The sequence below is a fragment of the Suillus bovinus genome (assembly GCF_016758785.1).
Source record: "Suillus bovinus strain UH-Sbo-P2 chromosome Unknown EDB93scaffold_21, whole genome shotgun sequence".
Lineage (NCBI taxonomy): Eukaryota > Fungi > Basidiomycota > Agaricomycetes > Boletales > Suillaceae > Suillus > Suillus bovinus.
In genome coordinates, this window is record NW_024542077.1 from 414898 (window position 1) to 437010 (window position 22113).

General features: G+C 46.8%; 3 protein-coding genes across 3 annotated transcripts; 1 reads left to right on the forward strand and 2 right to left on the reverse strand.

Moving 5' to 3' along the window:
* Window positions 1-207: 207 nt before the first annotated feature.
* EDB93DRAFT_322676 (uncharacterized protein) lies at window positions 208-2827 on the reverse strand. Its single transcript, XM_041456088.1, has 4 exons — window positions 1410-2827; window positions 646-1235; window positions 421-599; window positions 208-294 (listed from the first exon to the last, which is right to left on the reverse strand). Exons 1-3 carry the CDS (start codon window positions 2720-2722, stop codon window positions 499-501), a joined length of 2004 nt encoding a protein of 667 aa, XP_041308654.1. The 5' UTR covers window positions 2723-2827; the 3' UTR covers window positions 208-294; window positions 421-498.
* Window positions 2828-8428: 5601 nt separating this feature from the next.
* On the reverse strand, window positions 8429-11569 carry EDB93DRAFT_1249619 (uncharacterized protein; the record flags this gene model as incomplete). The annotated part of the gene is made up of 10 exons (XM_041452891.1): window positions 8429-8783; window positions 8834-9137; window positions 9553-9768; window positions 9819-9995; window positions 10046-10301; window positions 10959-11000; window positions 11050-11146; window positions 11193-11368; window positions 11425-11496; window positions 11561-11569. The coding sequence occupies 10 exons, from the start codon at window positions 11567-11569 to the stop codon at window positions 8429-8431; spliced, it is 1704 nt and encodes a 567-aa protein (XP_041308655.1).
* Window positions 11570-17593: 6024 nt separating this feature from the next.
* EDB93DRAFT_1249620 (uncharacterized protein) lies at window positions 17594-19789 on the forward strand (the record flags this gene model as incomplete). The annotated part of the gene is made up of 10 exons (XM_041452892.1): window positions 17594-17909; window positions 18247-18275; window positions 18329-18374; window positions 18424-18500; window positions 18552-18557; window positions 18625-18777; window positions 18837-19121; window positions 19174-19366; window positions 19442-19515; window positions 19562-19789. The coding sequence occupies 10 exons, from the start codon at window positions 17594-17596 to the stop codon at window positions 19787-19789; spliced, it is 1407 nt and encodes a 468-aa protein (XP_041308656.1).
* Window positions 19790-22113: the final 2324 nt, after the last annotated feature.

A 22113-nucleotide genomic window follows, 5' to 3' on the forward strand; every position in this document is an offset into this window, starting at 1 on the left:
CTCCAGACGTTGGTGCTGGACTGTCCGCTGACAGTAATGTAGGGCTTCTCCAGTCTGTCGTAGACACCGGAGCGGGTGGACTATGTCCACTCGATACTGGTGAACTATGTGCATGCTGTCCACGCGAACCAGATGGGCTCTGTCCGTTGATAGAAACGAAATTTCGCCCATTCCGCGAAGAGGCACGCTCATCACAATCATGCGACACGGGCACAGACACAGTATGCATCCACCTTTTACGCATCCTGGGCGGAATCTTCTCTTCGTTGACGTCCATCGAATCAGAAGTAGGGCCTAAATAGATAAATAAAATGCTGGGCATGAGCAAGTCTGGGTTAGGGAGCAAAGAGGGGTATAGTGAATGGACACGCGCCGCAGAGCGGACACACCAAAAACCAAAAGACGGCACGATACACTCACCGTCGCCTTCCACGTCCACGTCTGTATCCACATCTGTCTCCTCTGGAGCACGCCCCTTGCCCTTCCTATCGCTTGCCCTCATAGAATTCGAAGTTCGTGACGGGCTCGAGGTAGAAATCGTAGGGCGGCAATTCGACATTCCTCCATTGGGTCCCAAGTTCGAAGACCCAGCTGGAGCACTGAGACTTGAGGGCCATACGTCAGGTCCTGCACTCGATAACCCACCACTCGACCCAGTGCCAAAACCTCCGCTCAACTCAGCACCAAACCCCCCAGTCGACCCAGCGCCAAAACTGACTCCTGATCCCGACGGAACCATCTCCACACCGCCAACGCCCCCACCAAACGGTACCTTCTCCCGTGTCCTAAAGCCGCGCTTCGCACCGATAAGCGGACCGAGGTCAATTTTCCGGGTGAATGCGGATGATGGTGTGTTTCCATTCAAACCGTTTGTGTTGATATTGACGCCACCGTTCCCGTTGGTGCCAGTCGGGTTTGTGTTCATCTGGATTCCGAGACCTACCACAGTTCGCCCATTCTCATGTCCCCAATTCTCCTTGTCTGAGCTCGATCCATCACCTGCATCTGCCTCTCCTGCTTGCCTCGCCCCATTCCCATTCACGCCTGTACCATTCATGGGCTGCCCTGATGCACGCATGACATTAGGTGCATCATGCTCGCCATCAACATACTGCGCCATGACGTTCAACACGCAGTCCCTTGCGCGGGCACCGCACGCACACGTTGTGAATGTGGAACTGAGGGCATGGAGAATTGAGGTCATTTGTGCGCGGAGGTGAGTTAGGTGGTACGTCCTATTTGTGCGAGTGAGTCAGTAAGGATGTAGGACGAGGAAAGAGGGCGGGGAGTGGAGTGGGAGTAGGAGGGAGGAGGGGTGAACGCACGGAACGGTAAACGGTCCAGGATCAATTAGAAGAAACAAAGTGTTGAAAGTTAAAAAGAGAGAACAGGATGAGATAAAGACGCACGAGAACATATGTGGACTCTCAATGAGCGCTGGGAGACTATGCACTGCGTTTCCGTCGTCCCATTCCCAACCGAGAACGACTTCTTCGTTAGCTTTGAGGTCGCGCAGTGCGAACACGCCAAATGTGAGAGTTTCTTCATCTGAGTCTGTCTTGTCGTTCTTTTTCTTCTTCCCACTTTCCCTCTTCTCTTTCTTCACGCTTTCTGTCCTGTCTTTCTCGGATGACTCCTTTGCCTTGGATTCATCCTTTGCCTGACGGCACAGTAAGGGCCTCAGCACTGCATTCGGACGACACCCACTCCGGGCAAAGCGTCCCTCGTCGCCAACGACCCTCGCATCGAGTGCGACGTCCAGAGGTGGACCCATCAGATGCACGAATGGCTTCGGCATGCCAAGGTGGGCGTACGCATTAAGCGGGTCGGCGAGGTAAGAGGCGCTCGGGGTGATAGCGCAGGTGAATGGAGCAATGTAGCTGGACGAAGGGACTGGCGTAGTTGTGTGTAGGCTGTAGGTGGGCGGTCGAACGAGGGGGTTGGTATGTAGCTGACTTGGAGATGGTGTGGGTGGGACTGGGTTGATCTGCGTACGATTGGGGTGTATGGGTGGTGAGAGGGCAGTGACGCCCCGCCATGCTTGGGCTTGTCTGCGGAGTCTGGCATGCGCTTCGGCTGTAACGATGTCTTTAGTAATAGGGATGTAGGACAGGGACCACGGTTCGTCGATGTCGACTGGCTCGTCTTCCCCATGCTGCGTCGGCGTCGGCGGTGGGTGCGGAGTCGACGGGGATATGATAGATGCTCTACGTTTCTTCTTTGCGTTTCCAGAGCCCTCGATGGCAGCAGCACTGGCTCGTCGTCGTTGTACGGGAGAGCCTGCTCTGTCTCGTTTTTTGCCCTTGTCTCTATCTTTTTCCTTGTCTCTTTCCCTCTCCCTGACGTGCATCTCCGTAATGCGTTGCTTCTGCAGGCGGACTGCACGGTCACGGTTAACAGGACGGGGATCGCAATCCCAACAGCGCCACTCTTCCGGAACCTCTCCCTCAACAATATCGAAGCATGCTGCATGGCACCAACGAGAGCAGACGTCGCAGGCAATGCTGAAACCATCGTCAAAGAGAAAGCCGCATATGCAGCTGATAGCATCTGCGTCTGGAAGAGGAGGGCTAGCTGATGGCGCTGGTTGTAATGGTGTTGTCGTTGGCGGTAGTCTTGGCGTTGGTATTTGTACCGGTTTTCTGATTTGAGGGATTGTGTTATTGTTCAGAGGAGAGAGGCTGAGGAGACCGAGTGCAGCCTCCGTTGCATCGCTGTTCATCGACGCTCCCGATGTTTTTGGTCTCCTGCCAATTTGCCGCCGACCAAGTTCTTGTCCGAACTCTTTCTCAATTCTATTCGATTGCACTCACCAGGATACAGTAAACACAAATCAACAACTGATTCAGCAACTCGGCACTCCCCGCACAGTCCAACGGGAAGATGATGCACATCATTCACAGAGTACCTTCTAATCGTCAATAAGGAGATGAGCATAAGTTGCAATCTTCACGAGCTATTGTATTATAGTGACGTTGTAACACTGGTGATTGGTCAACACTAACTCCATTACATATTAGCCAGAATTCAGGTACCCGACTCAAGGGTGCTGAAGAGAGATGAATCCCTACGTATACTTACCGAATGTCTTATAACAGGCAACGTTTGACCATCTAGACCATGTACAGAGTGCAAGGACGACGGAAATAAAAGAAGTCGCTGAACTTCCAGGGAAGTTGCTCAGGTTGTCTTGCTCTGTCTTGTTGAAGGGTCCGTTTTAGTTGCGTTCCGCAAGAAAGTTGAAGCGGTTTATAATCTCACCCTGTAGAGCACGACCCACGCTAGCAATCCATGAAATAGAAATATCAGTTGACACATGCCTTAGTAGAAGAATATGGGGTAAAATTCATCCTGGTAGGCGACGTCCATGTATTAGGATAGCAACAATTCCTCGTCGCAACCTCACTGGTCTGAGCCCGAGTGACTGAGTATGATCACCGTTCTCCATGAACCAGCTGGCACATATCGGTCGTCTTCTTGTGGTCCTGTATGAAATTTAATAAGTCGAAAGAATGACTTAACTGACACCTAGCGTGCGAATTTTGAGACCGGCCCTGGGCTGCCACGTCCGTAATGTCGATCACATGACTCAACTTCCTGAGTGCCGCAGGTGGATAACAACAACTCCTGCGGTATTTTAGCTGTATAATAGACACCTCCTTGCCCAACATGTAGATATGATAATATTGTTGGAATCCGAACGATCCAAGAGAGAACACGCCAAAGGATGCGAGATAGGAACGAGCAGGAAGTAAAAAGGTACATGGTCCAAGTGCAACATAGCAGAGGCTGACAGCGGACTGCCAATTGCGCCCTGCTTATACCCAAACATTTATCCCAAAATTTTATCTAAAAGTTTTTACTTACTTTATAAGCGCCATTCCTAGCGCCCAAACATCTCAGTTCTTTACGAGAAACTGAGATGTAAGTACTTACCATTTGTCTAACAAAATGGACGTATACTTACTATACCCATAGCATAACATTTCCTATAGGTATAGACTGCATCAATATAGAGTTCTTTATGAGAAACTGAGATCATACCATTTCCTATAGATTGTTTTCTATCCCGCTCTACCTCTAATCTCTAGAGGTTATGAGCCTTGTCATGGCCACCGATAATACGCTCCCCAGTACCACATCTAGTCTGTTCAATGTTCCAAAGTTAGCCAAAGATGGCACAAATTGGATCACCTACAAGGAAAGAACAATGACGGCGATAGGTGCTAGAGGTTTGATGCAATATGCGGACAGTTGTGCAGTCAAGCCGTTACCCTTCCTCCTTGATGAGATGACAGGCCAGCCATTGAAGGTGGATGGTTTGACACCCACCCAAAACAAGATTGACGAGCTGGATAAGAAAATTGATGAGCATCTGCAAAAGAACTCACTAGTAAAACAGCAGATATTCTGCACGATATCAGATTGCCTCCTGTTGAGGGTCCAAAAGTTCGAGGCCACGTGCAAAGTCTGGGCAGAGATCTGCCAGATCCATGAAGGCAAAACAGGACTCGTACAGATTGACCTGCACAGACGCCTGCAGGAAACGAGGTGTGAAGAATCAGGTGACGTCAAAGCCCATTTCGCAGAACTCCTATGTTTGCGGGAGTTGCTAGCAGGCATGGGTGCAGCCATCCTCAATACTGACTTCCATGCCATCATACTTGGCTCCCTTCCAAAATTGTATTGCCCCCTCCTCTCATCAATCAATGCCACAGCAAAGATCATTAAGACCCCACTGACATCCTATGAACTGATCAGCATTGTCACCAAAGAGTACGAACACCGACAACTCACCGAGTGTCGACCCAGTAAGAAGGGAGCAAGTACTGCGCTTAATGCAAGGGAGGGTAAAGGAAGGTCAGGGTCATCAGGAAGCACTCCAAAGCACAATCCGGATCTCACCTGTGAAAATTGCAACCACAAAGGACATTCCAAAGCTGATTGTTGGAGATGAGGTGGTGGCAAGGAGGGACAGGGTCCGAACCAGCAGAAGAGGAAGGCTGAAAAGTTGCAGAAACAAACTGCAAACACCACTGCAGAGTCAAAGTCCCAAGACCAGTACACTTTTGTAACATCAGATTTGGCGAATATAGCTAAAGACTTGAACATACCTGCAGAGAAGAGAGGTGCTATCATTGATTCAGGCGCTACCTTCCACTTCTGCCCGGACCATGCCAAATTCTCCAATTTTGTCACCATAGCTCCCCAGACCATCCATACAGCTGACGGGTCCACCCTTAGCACAATAGGTCGAGGAGATGTGAAGCTGCCCCTAGGTCAGAAACGAACTACCATTGTTTTGAAGAATACCCTATATGCACCTAAGATGGCCTTCACACTCATATCTACCAACTGCATCACACCAACCGGGATGGCCATCCTCTTCGAAGGCTGTATGTGCCAGATCCTGTCGAAGGAACCGGAGCGCAGAGTAATTGCGGAAATACTGCAGGTCGAGGGCCTGTATAGTGTTGTTTTGGGATGTCAGAGATTGCACCATGTGAACATTGCAAAAACAAAACTCACCGTTGCCCACTTACACCTGGGTCCTAGGGCATGTGTCCCAAACAGCCATGGCCAATGCCATTACAAAAGGCCTGGTGACAGGCGTTGAGCTGGACCTGAGCACAAAGCCCGAGTTCTGTGAAGCATGCATCAAGGCAAAATCAGCCTGCAAGCCTTTTCCTGACGAGTCCAAAATGTGCTCACTTACCTATGGGGAGCTGGTCCATACTGACCTGTGGGGACCAGCCCAAACAACGAGCCTAGGCGGGTGCCTATACTATATCAGCTTTACCAACAATTTTAGCTGTCAGACAAAGCTTCATTTCTTGAAGCAGAAAAGCAAAGCACTCACCGCATTCAAGGTGTACGTCGCATGGCTCAGGTGCCAGAACACAGCAGTTTGGTTGCGGAAAGTCCGTTCCGATTGAGAGGGAGAGTACATGAGTGCCGAGTTTGACAAGTACCTAAAGCAGGAGGGCATTGAGTGTCAGTTGACTGTCCACAACTCACCTCAACAGAATGGAGTCACGGAATGGCTCAACAGGACCCTGGTGGAACACATGTGGGCCATGCTGCTCGCGAAGGACTTGCCAAAATTCCTATGGGCTGAGGCGATCAATTACACAACCTGGCTCAAAAATTGCTTATCATCAGTGCACAACGCTGGGCACTACACCATTTGCCCTTGTCTGCAAAGAGACATCCACCCTTGCCTAGGCCCACGAGTTTGGCAGCACTGTGTATGTGCACCAGCATGACACTGGGAAGCTGGAGGCAAAGGCGGAGGAGGCAACCTTTGTCGGTGTGGACGCCCAGAGTAAGGGATACCACAGTCTACTGGCCAGAGAAGCACCGGGTCACAGTGGAGAGGAACCTCACCTTCACCCCTTCAGAGGTGAAGCTGGTGGAGGATGTTATGGACGAGGGGGAGTCTGCTGCTGACGAACACAACAACAATGGTAATAATAATATCAATGGACAGCCCAGCAGCACTAATAACATGCCCAACTCACCTAACGTCCAAAAACCCTCCTACCAACCGCCAGCAACAGCAACACCGGCAAAGCCATCTAGCCTGTGTCCCCCCACACTGCCCGCACCACGTGCAACTTGAGTCCATCCTGCCCCAGGGTACTATGTAGCCCTCAATGAGGGCCAAACTGCGTCCATCGCCCTCGAATCACTAATGGAAGTGTCAGAACTTGATCTCCTAGATGAGGAAGCTCACCTAGAATTGGCCTTAGCAACCGCAGAGCCAGAGCCCACTTTACAGCAGGCACTGAATGGGCCAGATGCTGTGGAATGACAAGAAGCTCTTGATTATGAGATCAGCCAACTAGAGAAGCTTGGGACATGGGAGGTAACTGACTTACCTAGAGGCGCCAACCTGATTCCCTGTCATTTTGTTTTGGCCACCAAACGTGGTCCAGACAGCGAGAAACTCAAATTATGCGCCTGCCTTGTTGCGAATGGACAAAGGCAGCAGTTCAGTGTTGACTACTTCGACACATTTGTGCCTACCACGAACATGATTACTATTTGCACAGTCCTGACAATGGCCGCTCAGAAAGATTGGGAGATCCACCAAGTCAACATTAAGAGTGCGTACCTTTATGCGAGTCTTCAGGAGGAGGTATACATGAGGGTGCCACCTGGTTATCTGAAAGACAGTCAGAAGGGAAAGGTGTTGAAGCTTAAGAGAAGCTTACCTGGACTTAAGCAAGCTGGATTCATGTGGGCAGAGGAACTGGCCGGTGCATTTTGTGACCTAGGTTTCAGCTGTTTGAAGGTGGATCAGGCTGTATACTACAACGTACTGGAAAAGAGCATGTCGTCATTACCGTCTTTGTCGACGATATGGCTGTCACCACGAATCACATCTCCCACATCCATCAGTTCAAATCCCATCTCCAGAAATTCTTCGAAATAATGGACCTAGGAGAACTTAGCTGGCTGTTAGGTTTAAAGGTAACCTGAAATAGAGTCGAACACACCATCACACTCTCACAGAAGGCCTATGTCGACACCATAGTTGATCGATTCCACCTCGCCGATGCAAAGAATGTGCAAATGCCCATGGAAACCAGCACCACCTTGTCTGCAGAGCAATCTCCAACAACCCATGCAGAACTTCAGGTAATGCAAGAGGTCCCTTACCAGCACACTATCAATTCTCTGATGTACGCAGTGACGAGTATGCACCTGGACATTGCATTTACCATGGCAATGTTGTTGCAATTCATGCAAAGCCCTGGAAGGCCCCATTGGGAGGCAGCCAAAAGAGCACTGCGCTATCTGAAGGCGACGGATGAGTATGAGCTTACCCTAGGTACTACAGACAAGGGTCTCCAAGTGTACGTGGACACAGACTGGGCTTCCCAACCCCACAGACACTCCATGAGTGGGTATATCATCCTCTTGAATGGAGGACCAGTTGCCTGGAGTGTGAGGAAGCAACCATTAATAGCACTGTCCACAGCTGAAGCCCAATACATTGCACTCACCAGCGTTGTACGTGAACTCCTCTACCTGAAGCTCCTCATAGCCAAACTATACGAGGCACCCATCCTTCCTATTCCCATCTTGCATCAGGAAAACGTTGAGTTCCTTTTCAACTCTTAATTTCCTTTGGCAACTTCATAAGGTACATAAGGATGTTTAAGGATGCCAAAGCCATCAGTCTGTTACTTAGAGAACTTTGAGTGAATATTTCCAAGGAAGATAATATTTTTAAGAAAGGCTGTATCTATAAGTAATGCTAAGTAAATTGTTACATGCCAGGAAGGACATGACAATGTTGGCCTCGTTCATTGTAAGTAGGTGTGAGAGCATGGGGGATTATGACCATAGGGAAAGACATATCGCACATACAAAACAATAAGTCGAGAAGGATATGAAGATGGTCAATGTCGCAGGCAACTTACAAATGATGCACAGGGCCTATTACCCGCCAAATAATGTCCCTCTCCCCATGTTCATGCACCTGCCGAGCATGGAAGACAATGTTCTTGCAGGAGCTGGTGTCCGTAGTACTTTTCTCACCCTCAGATGCACCAGCATCAATCTTTGCGTGTTTGGCACCAAGGGAGTTGATTGGAGGAATGTCTTCGTCGAAGTCACAAGACTCGCGCTTGAGTTTGTTGGAAAAGAGCCGGTGGGGTGGACATGCCTCAGCCACTTCAAAGTCTGGATGATTGATCGGTAGTTTAGACGCCTTGAGAACATCGACGGGAAGTTGATATTGGGGGTTATGGAAGGTCACTTTTTGGCCTCGGCTAACGAAGCAGTCAGTAGACAGAAAATAACGAGAACTAGGAAGATGCACCAGACATAGGTTATTGTTGGCTTTTCCTCACACTCTGGTGCCAGAGTTGGTGTGCTTTCACACCTGGGAGCTTCTCCAACAGGCCATCCATCATCACTGCTCTCACAGCTGCTTGCATTGGCTTCATCATTGCCGGAAAGGAAAGGGTTGTTGGGGGAGTCTTGAGTAGGCCATATTTTCTTGGCTCTAGAATTGGAGGGAGATGGTAGTGCATGAGAGAAGAGCTTGCAGGGAGGTGTCATAGGTAGCTTTGGTAGAGAATGTGCAGAAAAGGTAAAATGAAGTCGATTATGCAATCTCAAATCTGTGGTGATCAGTGTACTTGTTGACAAAATAAGAGTGAAAGACATAAGAATCATGTGAAGTAATTGTGCAAGGTAAAATGTTTGAGCCATATACTGGAATAAGATGCACTGCACAGAAAATGCAGTCAATATGAATGATGGAAATGTCTGGTGTGCCGTCCTCAAGTGTCGCAGGAGCAACAACATACATTCCAGTATCCAGATCATGTGTGTTGAGGACATGTGAGAACCACCAAACGACAGCACATCGAAAAAAGATGTGCAATTGCTGAAAGAAAAAAAAACAGAGCACTCGTGCAACTGCGAGACCATTCATAATATCAGTATCCGTATTCATGTTGACAAAGACACAATCATGCCAAGGTGCACCTCCATGCCAAGAGGACACCACACAAATATGCTCACGTCACATACCTCCAGTGCCGCTAAGATCACTAGGTGCGTAGAATGAGGCAGCTGCGGAATTGAAAATCAAGACTTTCCCCAATAATAATGGTGCTGATGCAGGGTCAAATACATGAGGGTTGGGGTCGGCAGTGTGAGCTTGGTCATGAATAAATTCCTGGATCAGTTGCTGAAAATTGGGGAGCTCCAGTTCGTCGCCAAGTGCATGGACATCACATCTACAGCCTGAGACAGGTAGTATCAATAAGGCTTACAAAGAGCGCACACAAACTTACAAGGTGTTGCTGCAAGGTCAACATGTGCCTCTACTGCAGGTCCATCAACCATTTCACTGACTTCACCCTCAATAGACCAACACTCAGGTGCATTGACATTCAGAAACCCAGGCCAATCTGCGAGAGTGGCTCCACTATTGGCAAAGTTGTCATCTTCTTCATCAGACTCGTAGTGACCTGTGCATTGTGAGATTATTACTGTAATAAATGAAATTAGAATTAAATACACTTTTGAAGCTTATGCAAAGCTTCAGACAGACATGAGCCCTTCAACATTCCATGTGCCTGAAAATCTGCATGAGCAGCTGCCAGTTTATCCAGTTGTTGATTGGTGAGTAACATCTGTCCAAGCACTTTGAACTGGCTTGAGTGGCGCCAAGGCTCCTTGACAGCCTTGATATGCTTTGACTCTGTAATGGAAGAACAAAGCCCATTGGGGGCCCCAAATTGCCGGATAAGAAGCAAATAGTGGTTTAATGAGTGCTGGCGCATGTCACAAGTACCTTTAACAAACTATTATTCTTTCTTGAATCTTCCTAAGCATCAATACACAGCGGCTAAGTCAAACCCTAACCCTACAGTAAAAGTGTCTACCAGTTCCAAAATCCCTTTAGTGCCTACGACACATGTCTTCGATGTGACTGATGAAGAAGACAAGTTCTTTGATTGTGAATAGATTAGATAAGATTAGATAAGATAAGATATGGTCACGTGATACTTCTTTAATATTCTATGATGTTCTATGGTACAATTCCCTTTTCCTTTTTATGATTGGCTAGTAGTTGGATCTCAGTTTCAATCTCAGTTTCAATAGTTGTATAAAGGTAGCACATCTTGGTCGGTAGTTCCTTAGTTCAAACCTCTTGTATCTACATCATTGTAGCAATCCAAAACATCCTTGCACATTCCTCTTGTTGTGATAACCTTAGTCCAAGTCCTAGTCTCTGCCTAGCATTAATTCGTTATTGGGTTGTGACAGTGCGGCAGGGAGAAAGACAGGGTGACACCAGTTGTCTTGAAGATTTTCTGGTATGTGTGAAATCTATCAAGTGCGTCTTGAAGTTGTAAGAGGTTGTCCTCAGTAAGCGTGTCACATCGAACAATGTAGCAAAAGTCCAGGAAAGCACTGAAGGTGCGTACTACATCATCAGGGACATGACCCCTGATAGCAGGAAGGTAGACCTGATTACTAGCAGATCAGCTTAAGTCCTTGAGAAACATCATAACACACCTTCATCAATGCCTTTGAATCATCAACAGTCCATTGTTTAAATCCGCGTCCTTCCAGAAATCGTTGTAAACCTGTGAATGAATAAACAGCTGCAATCCTGACTATATGTTAGTGATAATCATGCAAAGCTGTGTGTCTCTTACTTATTGTCAATGCCATCCATGATCTGTGCAGCATGGGAAGTGCCATGTGTGATCTTGAGGTAAGACTCAACCCAATTCACCAGATGATCTTTAAAAGTGCCTTTGATAATTTGGTGGAGAATGTCCAGTGAAATCAATTCATGAATATCAGCTTGAGGGTAGTTGTTTGTAAAGGGCTAAAAAATCAAAAGTAAGAGTGTATTAACACGGGAACCGTTGAGACCACACTCACCACAACATCACTGACAATACCATATTCCTCCCAGTAGCTTTCTGTTACAAGAACATCTAGACGCTTGGGCCCCTACCATTTTTCTCCTAATCCTCCTCGTATCAGCCCTCGCGTCATACCCTTACCCCGACCTTACCCTTGTCATCATTGTCATCCTCGCATTCCCTTTCGCTCTCTACCTGTCGCTGCAGCAAAGCCAGTACATTTGGCCGGACCCTTTCGCTGACGAAGCATACCCATGCTCCGTTCCACCACCAGACTGATCCTGTGGACAGTCCCCTTTATCCTTACCAGTCTGGACGGTAACCTATGATATGATGCACAATGCATCCCCTTTGCCCTGTTCCCTTTCTTGATCTCTGACTCAGGTGCACAGTCGCACATGCGACTTATACTTAGATCCGCAGCTGCACGATCGTGCCCCTGCGCATTTCACTTCTCATTTCGATCTTTGACTCACTTTCTTATCTAGCACGTTCTACCTCGACCGAACGTGCCTTCCTGTTATGGTTATACCCTTTACCGATTGCCTCTCCCGGTAGTACGAGTTATCACCCACTAATACGTCTCCTGTCCTCTATATAAACTCGCTACCATGTACCATATTCCCTAACTTGAATCTACTTGGTTCTTGACCTCCTTCTCTCACCAGAGTGATCCTTCTGCCTCGCCAGCAGTCTATATTCTATCTTCTTATCTGCTCCTCGCGGATAAGCCTATAGTCTCGACCTTTACTCATTGACTTCGTCGACGAGCAAAGCCCCTGTTAACTAGTTGGACTTCCGTCCTTCTAAATTAACGACGATCCTTACGATTAACCTTCGGGTGTCGTAAGTCTAGGCCGATATAGCTTATCGTCTCGCACCCGCGTGACATAAGCTACCCGATTTGGACATAGGCGTCAAATCGTACTTGCCAAAGACCCGCCAAGTACGACCCCTAACCTTGGGCTAGCCCAAGGACGTCCTCGACCATTGACGACACAAGCTCTGTTTGAGCGTCGCCAACAGATACCATCCAAGTCGTAACACTTTCCATACTCGAGCTCTTTGACAAGAAGCTCCCTGTGTTTCTCACACCAGTGCAAGCACGGTCCATCACTGTCTAAGTCTCTCCAGTCAGCAAGACACCTAAAAATAGTCAGCATCTATATAGTCAAGTCAGTCAACATCAAAGTACGCACTTTGGACACCATCCCTGGACTACCCCAGACAGCAGTACCTGCTCTGGATAGTCGGCAATGTAGGGACCCAGTCCATATATGACCCTGCAAAAATGTCCTATCAGGGAAGCAAGCAACATCAGGGGTGTCCATGTAAGATTTGATGGCCAAATTTTGGCGAGGGAGCAATGAAACATTTGTCATCGAAAGTCATGGTAAGCTGTATCACCAGCATGTTCCTTTGTAGCTATATAAAAAGTAAGTAAGAACTGAGGCACAACATTGGGAAATGGCTTACTTTTGGGGATGGCAAGGAAACCCACCAAAACTACACCATTATGATGTGCACGTCATTCACTATTGAAAATGTTGCCTATGGACATATAGAGCGGGTGATATTTGGTATGTCCTGTGGCTACCGAAACAAGTCATCTTGTCGCTACTGATTATTAGAGGCATGAAAGTTGATCTGTGATTCACTTCATTTTGAGCAATGATATCCTACATAAATACTGTAGTACTTTGTTAGTTCTACATCAGGACTAGCTTGACATGTTAATACGTACTGCTTGGCTCTATGCCCAGTCTCCAGGAAAAAAGTTCTTGAAGTATCAAGTATCTTCTGTGCTGTAATCCTGATAAGGTACATATTCCATTTATCCATCAAAATCAGGGTTCCCAAGCATGTTATGCAAAAGGAGGCAAGGATCCTGAAACCAAACATCATAAGTCACATCCATCCATGGTGACATGTCGTGCAGCGATTTGGCACCATTGTAGGACATAGAGAATGTCTCTCATGGAACATCACCAAGTGGTGTTGCATCAATGGTGTCGTATAAGTCACGATGACCTGTGAATGGTGGAGCATCATTATTCTTGATCAATGATGCTGTCCATAAGTCGAGAAGAGTGTCTATTTGTTTTGCAGACATCTGATTCCACAAGAATAGAAATTCAGCAGTTTTGAATGCGATACAGCTTTCATATGGGGTCCAATCATCCGGCAAAGTGTCAGTTCAGGGTGGTGGAAGTGCATTCTGATCAATAGAATTACCCTCAGCATCACATTTTAGTCCTGTATGAAGGAATTAATTCAAATATCTCTGCCAGTGATAACAGCGAGCTTACTGGTGTAATGATAGTTGCGGTGCTGGGCTCAAAACCTGTGTTTTTGATACTCATGTTAAACAGTATTCGTCCGATGCATCCCTGACATTCCAATCCCGATCCTGACACCCGACCCCAACCCGAAAGTTTCAGACCCAACATTTTCACATTGGACTCGTCCTCCCTATGTTCCTGTCCAGTCGTATCTACCCCCACTGGTGCGTATTTACTCGTTTTCGCATTATTGAACATTACAGACAGTGTTATTACATGTTATCTACAAAAAGGTGCAGTACACATGCTCTTTTACTGTCACGAGTACCTTTAACAAACCATTATTCTTTCTTGAATCTTCCTAAGCGTCAATACACAGTGTTACAAGAACATCTAGACGCTTGGGCCCCTACCATTTTTCTCCTGATCCTCCTCGTATCAGCCCTCGCATCATACCCTTACCCCGACCTCACCCTTGTCATCCTCGTCATCCTCGCATTCCCTTTCGCCCTCTACCTGTCGCTTCAGCAAAGCCAGTACATTTGGCCGGATCCTTTCGCTGACGAAGCATACCCATGCTCCGTTTCACCACCTGACTGATCCTGCGGACAGTCCCCTTGCCCTTACCGTCCGGACGGAAACCTATGATATGATGCACGACGCATCCCCTTTGCCCTTTTCCCTTTTATGATCTCTGACTCGATGCGCAGTCGCACATGCGACTTATACTTAGATCCGCAGTTGCACGATCGTGCCCCTGCGCGTTTCACTTCTTATTTCGATCTTTGACTCACTTTCTTATCTAGCACGTTCTACCCAGACCGAACGTGCCTTCCTATTATGGTCTTACCCTTTACCGATTGCCTCTCCCGGTAGTACGAGTTATCACCCACTAATACGCTTCCTGTCCTCTATATAAACTCGCTACCATGTACCATATTCCCTAACTTGAATCTACTTGGTTCTTGACCTCCTACTCTCACCAGAGTGATCCTTCTGCCTCGCCAGCAGTCTATATTCTATCTTCTTATCTGCTCTTCGCAGATAAGCCTATAGTCTCGACCTTTACTCATCGACTTCGTCGACGAGCAAAGCCCCTGTTAACTAGTCGGACTTCTGTCCTTCTAATTAACGACGATCCTTACGATTAACCTTCGGGTGTCGTAAGCCTAGGCCGATATAGCTTATCATCTCGCATCCGCGTGACATAAGCTACCCGATTTGGACATAGGCATCAAATCGTATTTGCCGAAGACACACCAAATACGACCCCTAACCTTGGGCTAGCCCAAGGACATCCACAGACCGTTGACGACACAAGCTCTGTTTGAGCGTCGCCAACAGATACCATCCAAGTCGTAACACACAGCGCCTAAATCAAACCCTAACCCTACCTTGAAAGCATCTATCATTCCCGAAATACCTCTAGCGCCCACAACACGTGTCTTTGATGTGACTGATGAAGAAGACGAGTTCTTTGATTGTGAATAGATTAGATTAGATACGATAAGATAAGATATGGTCACGTGATGCTTCTTTAATATTCTACGATGTTCTATGGTACGATTCCCTTTCTCTTTTTATGATTGGCTAGTAGTTGTAACTCAGATTCAATCTCCGTTTCAATAGTTGTATATAGGTAGCATGTCTTGGTCGATAGTTCCTTAGTTCAAACCTCTTGTATCTACATTGTAGCAATCCAAGACGTACTTGCTCAACTATCCTCTTGTCCGATAACCTTTGTTTGAGTCCTAGTCTCTGCCCAGCGTTAATTCGTTATTGGGTTGTGACATTTACATACATTCAGACCCGATTTTGTGCTACTGTTTTCGCCTAATGCACTCCGAAATCCTACATAGACACTATTTAATATCTAGTACTTCCTACCTATTGCATTACTTACTTTTTCCTACTCAGTAGTAGGATGGAAGTCATTAGATATTAGTAGTACTTGATTGTATTGCGAAATATCTATCCACTCTTTTTCTCCAAAACATTCAACACTCATTTGACCGACAATCCGACATACTTCCAACACATTCCTTCACCGACCAACACATTCCTGACAGTCCGACGCATAGTCCAACACCCAACCTGACTCCAATATTTTTGGACCTGACAGTTTCCCTTCGGACAAGTAGTTCTTAGCTTCGGATTATCTTCCTATTATTGATAACTAACTATCTAAACTAATACCAAACAGCTACCCCTATAGGATCGAACGCACTTGCTCTGCAAGTATAGCAGACTAGGTCGTGCTAAGATCTACCTAAATATTTGTTGTCTAGGTAGTACAATTTCTGCTGAGCGCAGCAGGAATCAGCTTTCTACACCGGTGAGACTGGGATGGAATACTCGAAAAAGTGGTCCCAGTTCTACCCAACTTCCATCCTTAGGCACAAAGCCTTCTTGATGCTCAAATTCAGCATCAAGATTGGGCCCACCCAAGTCCAGATGGTCATAGTCAGACCTTGCTTCAGGACTAGGTGAACGAACTCTAGGTGCTGCTTGGTGAAATATTTGGCAGTTGCAAGATGCTCTTGAATGCTGTGTGCGGGTGTGCTTCGTCAAGCCAGACTTGTTCTTGAACATGTGACTGCAGCCAGCGAATGGACATGGGAGCAGAACTGACTTATAGTAGGACTGAGGAACTGGTGAACTGTGTGCGGGATGGTGCCATGCTGACTGGTGTAAAGAGTAGATCTGGTCTGGGCTCCACTGAATGTGAGTCCCTAGTCCTGAGGGATGCGAGTATGCTTCGTCCCAAGAGACAACCTAAAAACTACCTTGATAATGCAAGGGAAGTCTTACACAGTTAGAGAGTAGACAATATATTGGAAGAAAACCTCTTCAATGCTCGTCCAGTAGTTCCGAGACTACTTCCGAAGTACTGAGAAACTTGTCTGATGCGACCTGAAGGTCGTCCGAGGCTGCGAAAGTGTTGTCCGAAGTAGCGCAATGCCTTCTGAGGCTTGTGAAAGCTGTCCGAAGGTCTATATATGTCGGTGTGTCGATGTGTCGGTATGTCGGTGTGTCGAATAACAGTATAAGACTTTTGTGCAACGTCCGAAGTCCGGAACAATGCTAATCTATTGGGGCTTGAGGATAAACAAAGTGCGAACTGGGCAGCAGTTTAGCCAGACAATTGTTCCGAATGAACTAGGATCAATTGCGCAGTTTACAATTATACCGAGGTGACTCTACTAATTACTACTCGAAGTATGGGAAGTGAAGTGCCCTATCAGTAGCCAGCGAGCGAGATTATATCCTACTTCTGTGAGAGGCCAGAATCCATAGGCGAAACTAGTAGCGAGATAAGCAAGTCCGAACCTATGTAATAAGCCACAAGGCATGCAAGAATACAAGTATACATGTAATAAGCCGCAATGCGTGCTGCTTATACGTATTCCGAGGCTCCCGACAGGATGCCGATGGGATTGTTATCCATGTAGTACTAAGACATAGTCAACATATAGTCAGAATAAAGGAAAATGCACCAGCGAAGTCAAAAGGACGAGGATAGGACATGGTATGGTAACTTGCGAGGTTTGGACGGGTCTCGGAACACGAAAAACTGCCTGCGGAAGGTTCAGACAAGTGCGCGCGGCCTTCGGAAGGTCAAGGGAGGTCGGGGAATGGTATGAACGTAGGTATTGGATTGCCTGGTTTCGAGCCCAGCGCCGCAGCCATCGTTACACCGGTTTGAATTAGCTGAAATATTGAGTTCAAAGCAATGCAAATATCACCTTCGTAATGACATGAATGCGGAATAGACTGTGTGAATCAGTTTTAGGGTCAAACTGAGGTAATAAAGCTCAAAAATTAACAAGACGCACCAGCCAACTTTCCTTTACTACCAACCAAAACACTCTCTACTTGTCACTCATTCAAATTCTTTTAACTATGTCGCGCCCTGCAACCCGTGCCAGCAATGCAAACAAACACCCCGGAGATATTGTCCGCACTGCAAACCGGCAGCAGCGCTCAAAGGAGGAGATCGCTGCTGAAAAAAAAAACAGAAACAAGATAAACAAGCGGCCAAGAGCGCTGCAGCAGAACAAGCATGCACCAAGACTGCCATGCAGGAAGATGCAATGGCCATTGAGCAACAAGCTCAGCTTACAGGCCCACCAAAACTCATTAGACCATGACCAAGGCCTCACATTCCTGGAAAAAAAAGGCACAGAACCCCAGACTGATCCAGGAGATGCACAACCAAGTAAGTAGTATGGTATGTTATGTAGTGTGAGAGATGTACTTACTTGACGTGGACGTTTGTACAGCTGCACCAACAAAGTTAGCAGCTACTCAGAATACAGAGCAGAAGAGGCATGCCCCATTATGACTCATGTTTAAAGAGAGCGTCATGGCGAACTGGAAAGTCTTGAATTCTGGCATTTCTGTATCTGACAGTGGGAGCAAAACACGTGTTGGAAGCACTGTTAGCAAATACATCACCAAATCGCTGTAAGTCGTTATTGTTAAACCATGATGTTGCTTCTATCAGAACTTACCTTGTATTACTTTGACTTAATATGCTCACTTGATACAATCAGTCAAAGTTCCAAGCAACTGGGTGTCGAAGGTGTTGTTAAGAATTGGGTTGATAAAGTCACCAAATCTGTAAAGAGGTTCTAGGTCAAACTGAGCAAACCATCAGTGCCTACTGATGTCCACACCACTGGTATGTGACTCACTTGTTGTCAAGACATGTTCTAATTTTGATTTGTTAGTCCCAGATGACATCAACATTGAGTTGGACAACAACATACCTGAGAAGTATGAACCTCGTAGAGGAGGGGATGGAAAAGTAAGTGTGCAACTGACCTTTGGGATGCACACTGATGCTAGTCTGAGTCAGGCTGTCGTACATATACATCAGAAACCCAAGAGCACACAAAAGGATAAAAAAATGTGTGTTTTCAACTATTGAGGACTCAGAATTTGAGGAAGCAGCTGACCCTAAGGATGAAGAGGCACTCGAAATGCTTGATGACCCCAACACTGCTGTGAATGGTGATGATGGCGAGGACCAAATCCAAGATAGTGATGTGGACATGAAGGTTGCTGTTTGCTCAACGACATCTGTAAGTGTTATGTTCTAACGGGTGAGATACTAAGTGACACCCCATCACGTGATATACAGATGTCTGTAGACGTCTCCAACAAACAAACAGCTATGAAGCGCATCAAGACGGAGGGGGCTACTAGCAAGGCAGCATCCATCAACTTGAAAAAGGTAAAGCCCAGGAACACTCATATACCTGATGACATCGCCAAGAGCTGGAGAGCAACATTCCTTCCTGTGCTCATGTACTGGGTCGGAAATTCTAGCTACAGCTGGTCCATCCCAGAGGAAGACCTCTCCAATGTGCTTTACGAAATATCTAACTGTATTGGTGGTAAGAACCAGGGGGTACATGACTTTGAAGTTGGTAGTTACGGTTATGAACTGGTGGGCTTCCTTTGACTTTGAGATACAGTACTTAACTCGCTGGTCCTACCAGGCTGTACAGAAGATTCACGAGTGGAAGGCCTCATTTGGCTCGACAGCAATCACCATTTTGATGACCTTCTTTACTGCCACGAATCCAGAGTATGAAACACAAGCTGCACGCAAGTCCTTTGCCAATGATCAACTCGAGGATTCATGCTTCATTTACAAGAATCCCGATAGTGAAGACAATCCTGGAGCATTTTTATTGGAGTTTTTCTTGTGCACCTTTGCTATGCATTGAAATGCAATTGTAGGGCATGAGAAGGTTGACACCCTGGACAGTGGAATGATTGGTTTCGAGACTGCACTTGCATTGATGGCTGCAGCTGTGAGTCAGGTTTTTGGTTCTGATCCATTTTTGACTTCATTCTCAGGTTGAGCGTGCACTTTCCTTGGTGTATAACAATTATTTGGTTCCATGTGACCCCTCTGACTCCAACAAGAAAAACCACAAAATCGAACTCACATTCAATGAGTCGACAAACAGGATGAGTCATACTGGAACTGCTTTCTCTGCTGCTAACTGGGAGACAGAAATGAAGGCCTACATGGATATGATAATGGAGCTGCCAGAGAGCCAAGTCAAGGAGATCATTAGTTGAGCAACACCTTTTATGAGGCGCTGAAGGTGAGGAATAGTGACTATTCCTAAAGGAAGCTAAAGCCTGAGTGGGCTCTACAGCAGTGTCTGGATGCGAGAATGTGTCTCGACCCAAAGGACAGCTACTGAGAGAAGTTCCTCTGAAATAAATGGAGGGAAACTTTCATCGACTAGGCGGGTGCATAGGTGGATGCATGCGTTAGACGCGCACGAAGGTGAGGCACACGTAAGAGGAACATGTTGGTGTGACACGTTAGCGAAACATGTTGGTGAAACACGTTGGCAGGGCGCGTTGGTGTGACGTGTTGGTGGGGTGCGTTAGTGAAGCGCGGATATGCAAAGTGTGCGTATGTGAGGCACGCGCATTACAACAAGGGCTGTAATATGTGGATACGGAGTGTGAGTTTCAGGGACTTAGACCCAAGCTGAGATGTGATGAGGGAATATTTTCTTTAAGGCTAGATACTGCCTATGGTCAGAATATGTAGAGGTAAAGGGTGTGTAAAAAGGGAGTCCTGATCCTTCCACTGCTCCTTTTAAGATAAAATTGACTACATGCGAATATAATAAGCAGCGCATGCGAGTGCGGAGCTGAGCCGAGTAACGTAAATCTAAATTTATTGTCAGGGTCTAATGTGACCATTGTAGAAAGCTGATTCCTGCTGGGCTCAGCAGAAATCGTACTACCTAGACAACAAATATTTAGGTAGATCTTAGCACAACCTAGTCTGCTATACTTGCAGAGCAAGTGTGTTCGATCCTAAAGGGATTGCTAATTGGTATTAGTAGTAAAAATGCGTCAGTAATGCAAATAACAAAATGTCCGATGGTGCGAAATGATGTCCGAAGGTACTTATCCAATGTCCGAAGCCAAAGTGCGATGTCCTGAGATTTCGGACTTTCGGACTTCACAATAATGGGTCGGAAAATTTATAACGAGTGTCAGATTGCTGAGCGGTATGTGCAAGTATAACGAGTGACTGAAGTATGATGGTGAACTGAATGTTACTGACTTGGATGGTATCTGTTGGCGACGCTCAAACAGAGCGTGTGTCGTCAACGGTCGAGGACGTCCTTGGGCTAGCCCAAGGTTAGGGGTCTTACTTGGTGAGGCTTCGGCAAGTAAGATTTGACGCCTATGTCCAAATCGGGTAGCTTACGTCAAGCGGCTGCTAGACGATGAGCTGTATCTGCCAAGGCTTACGACACCCGAAGGTTAATCGTAAGATTGACGTTAATTAGAAGGACAGGAAGTCCTGACTAGTTAACAGGGGCTTTGCTCGCCGATGAAGTCGATGAGTAAAGATCGAGACTATAGGCTTATCCGCGAAGAGCAGATAAGAAGATAGAATATAGACTGCTGGCTAGGCAGAAGGGATCACTCTGGTGAGAGTAGGAGGTCAAGAACCAAGTAGATTCAAGTTAGGGAATATGGTACATGGTAGCGAGTTTATATAGAGGACAGGAGGCATATTAGTGGGTGATAACTCGTACTACCAAGTGAAGTAAACGATAAAGGGCATAACCATAAAAGGAAAGCACGTTCGAGGTGAGACACGGGTGAACCAGAACGTGCTTGTTAAGAAAGTGAGTTAAAGGTCAAAACAGGAAGTGAAACGCGCAGGGGCACGATCGTGCAGCTGCGGAGCTAAGTATAAGTAACATGTGCGACTGCGTACTGAGTCAGAGATCAAGAAAGGGAAAAGGGCAAAGGAGATGCGTCGTGCATCATATCATAGGTTACTGTCCGGACGGTAAGGGCAAGGGGACTGTCCACAGGATCAGTCAGGTGGTGGAACGGAGCATGGGTATGCTTCGTCAGCGAAAGGATCTGTCCAGATGTACTGGCTCTGCTGAAGCGACAGGTAGAGGGCGAAAGGGAATGCGAGGATGACAAGGATAACAAGGGTGAGGTCGGGGTAAGGGTATGATGCGAGGGCTGATACGAGAAGGATGAGGAGAAAAATGGTAGGGGCCCAAGCGTCTAGATGTTCTTGTAACAACGAATGGTAATATTTCGCAATGCAACTAAGAACTACGAGAATATTCTGGGTGATCTGCAGAGTTGGGAAATGGCTCCTAACTACTGGATGATGATTGCTACGGGTCACTACAGAGTATTTAAGTAAGTACATAGAAATTCGGAAAACTACAGGCGAAGATAGTAGCAATATATTTCGGGTCCGATGTTCTATGTAATAAGACATGAGGTGCTGTGGACATGTAATAATGCGGTACAAATGTCAGAAAACGTGCATGGGAATAACTATGCACCTAGTGAGGCTAGTTTGGATGGACAAGACACGGGATGGACAAGTGCACGCG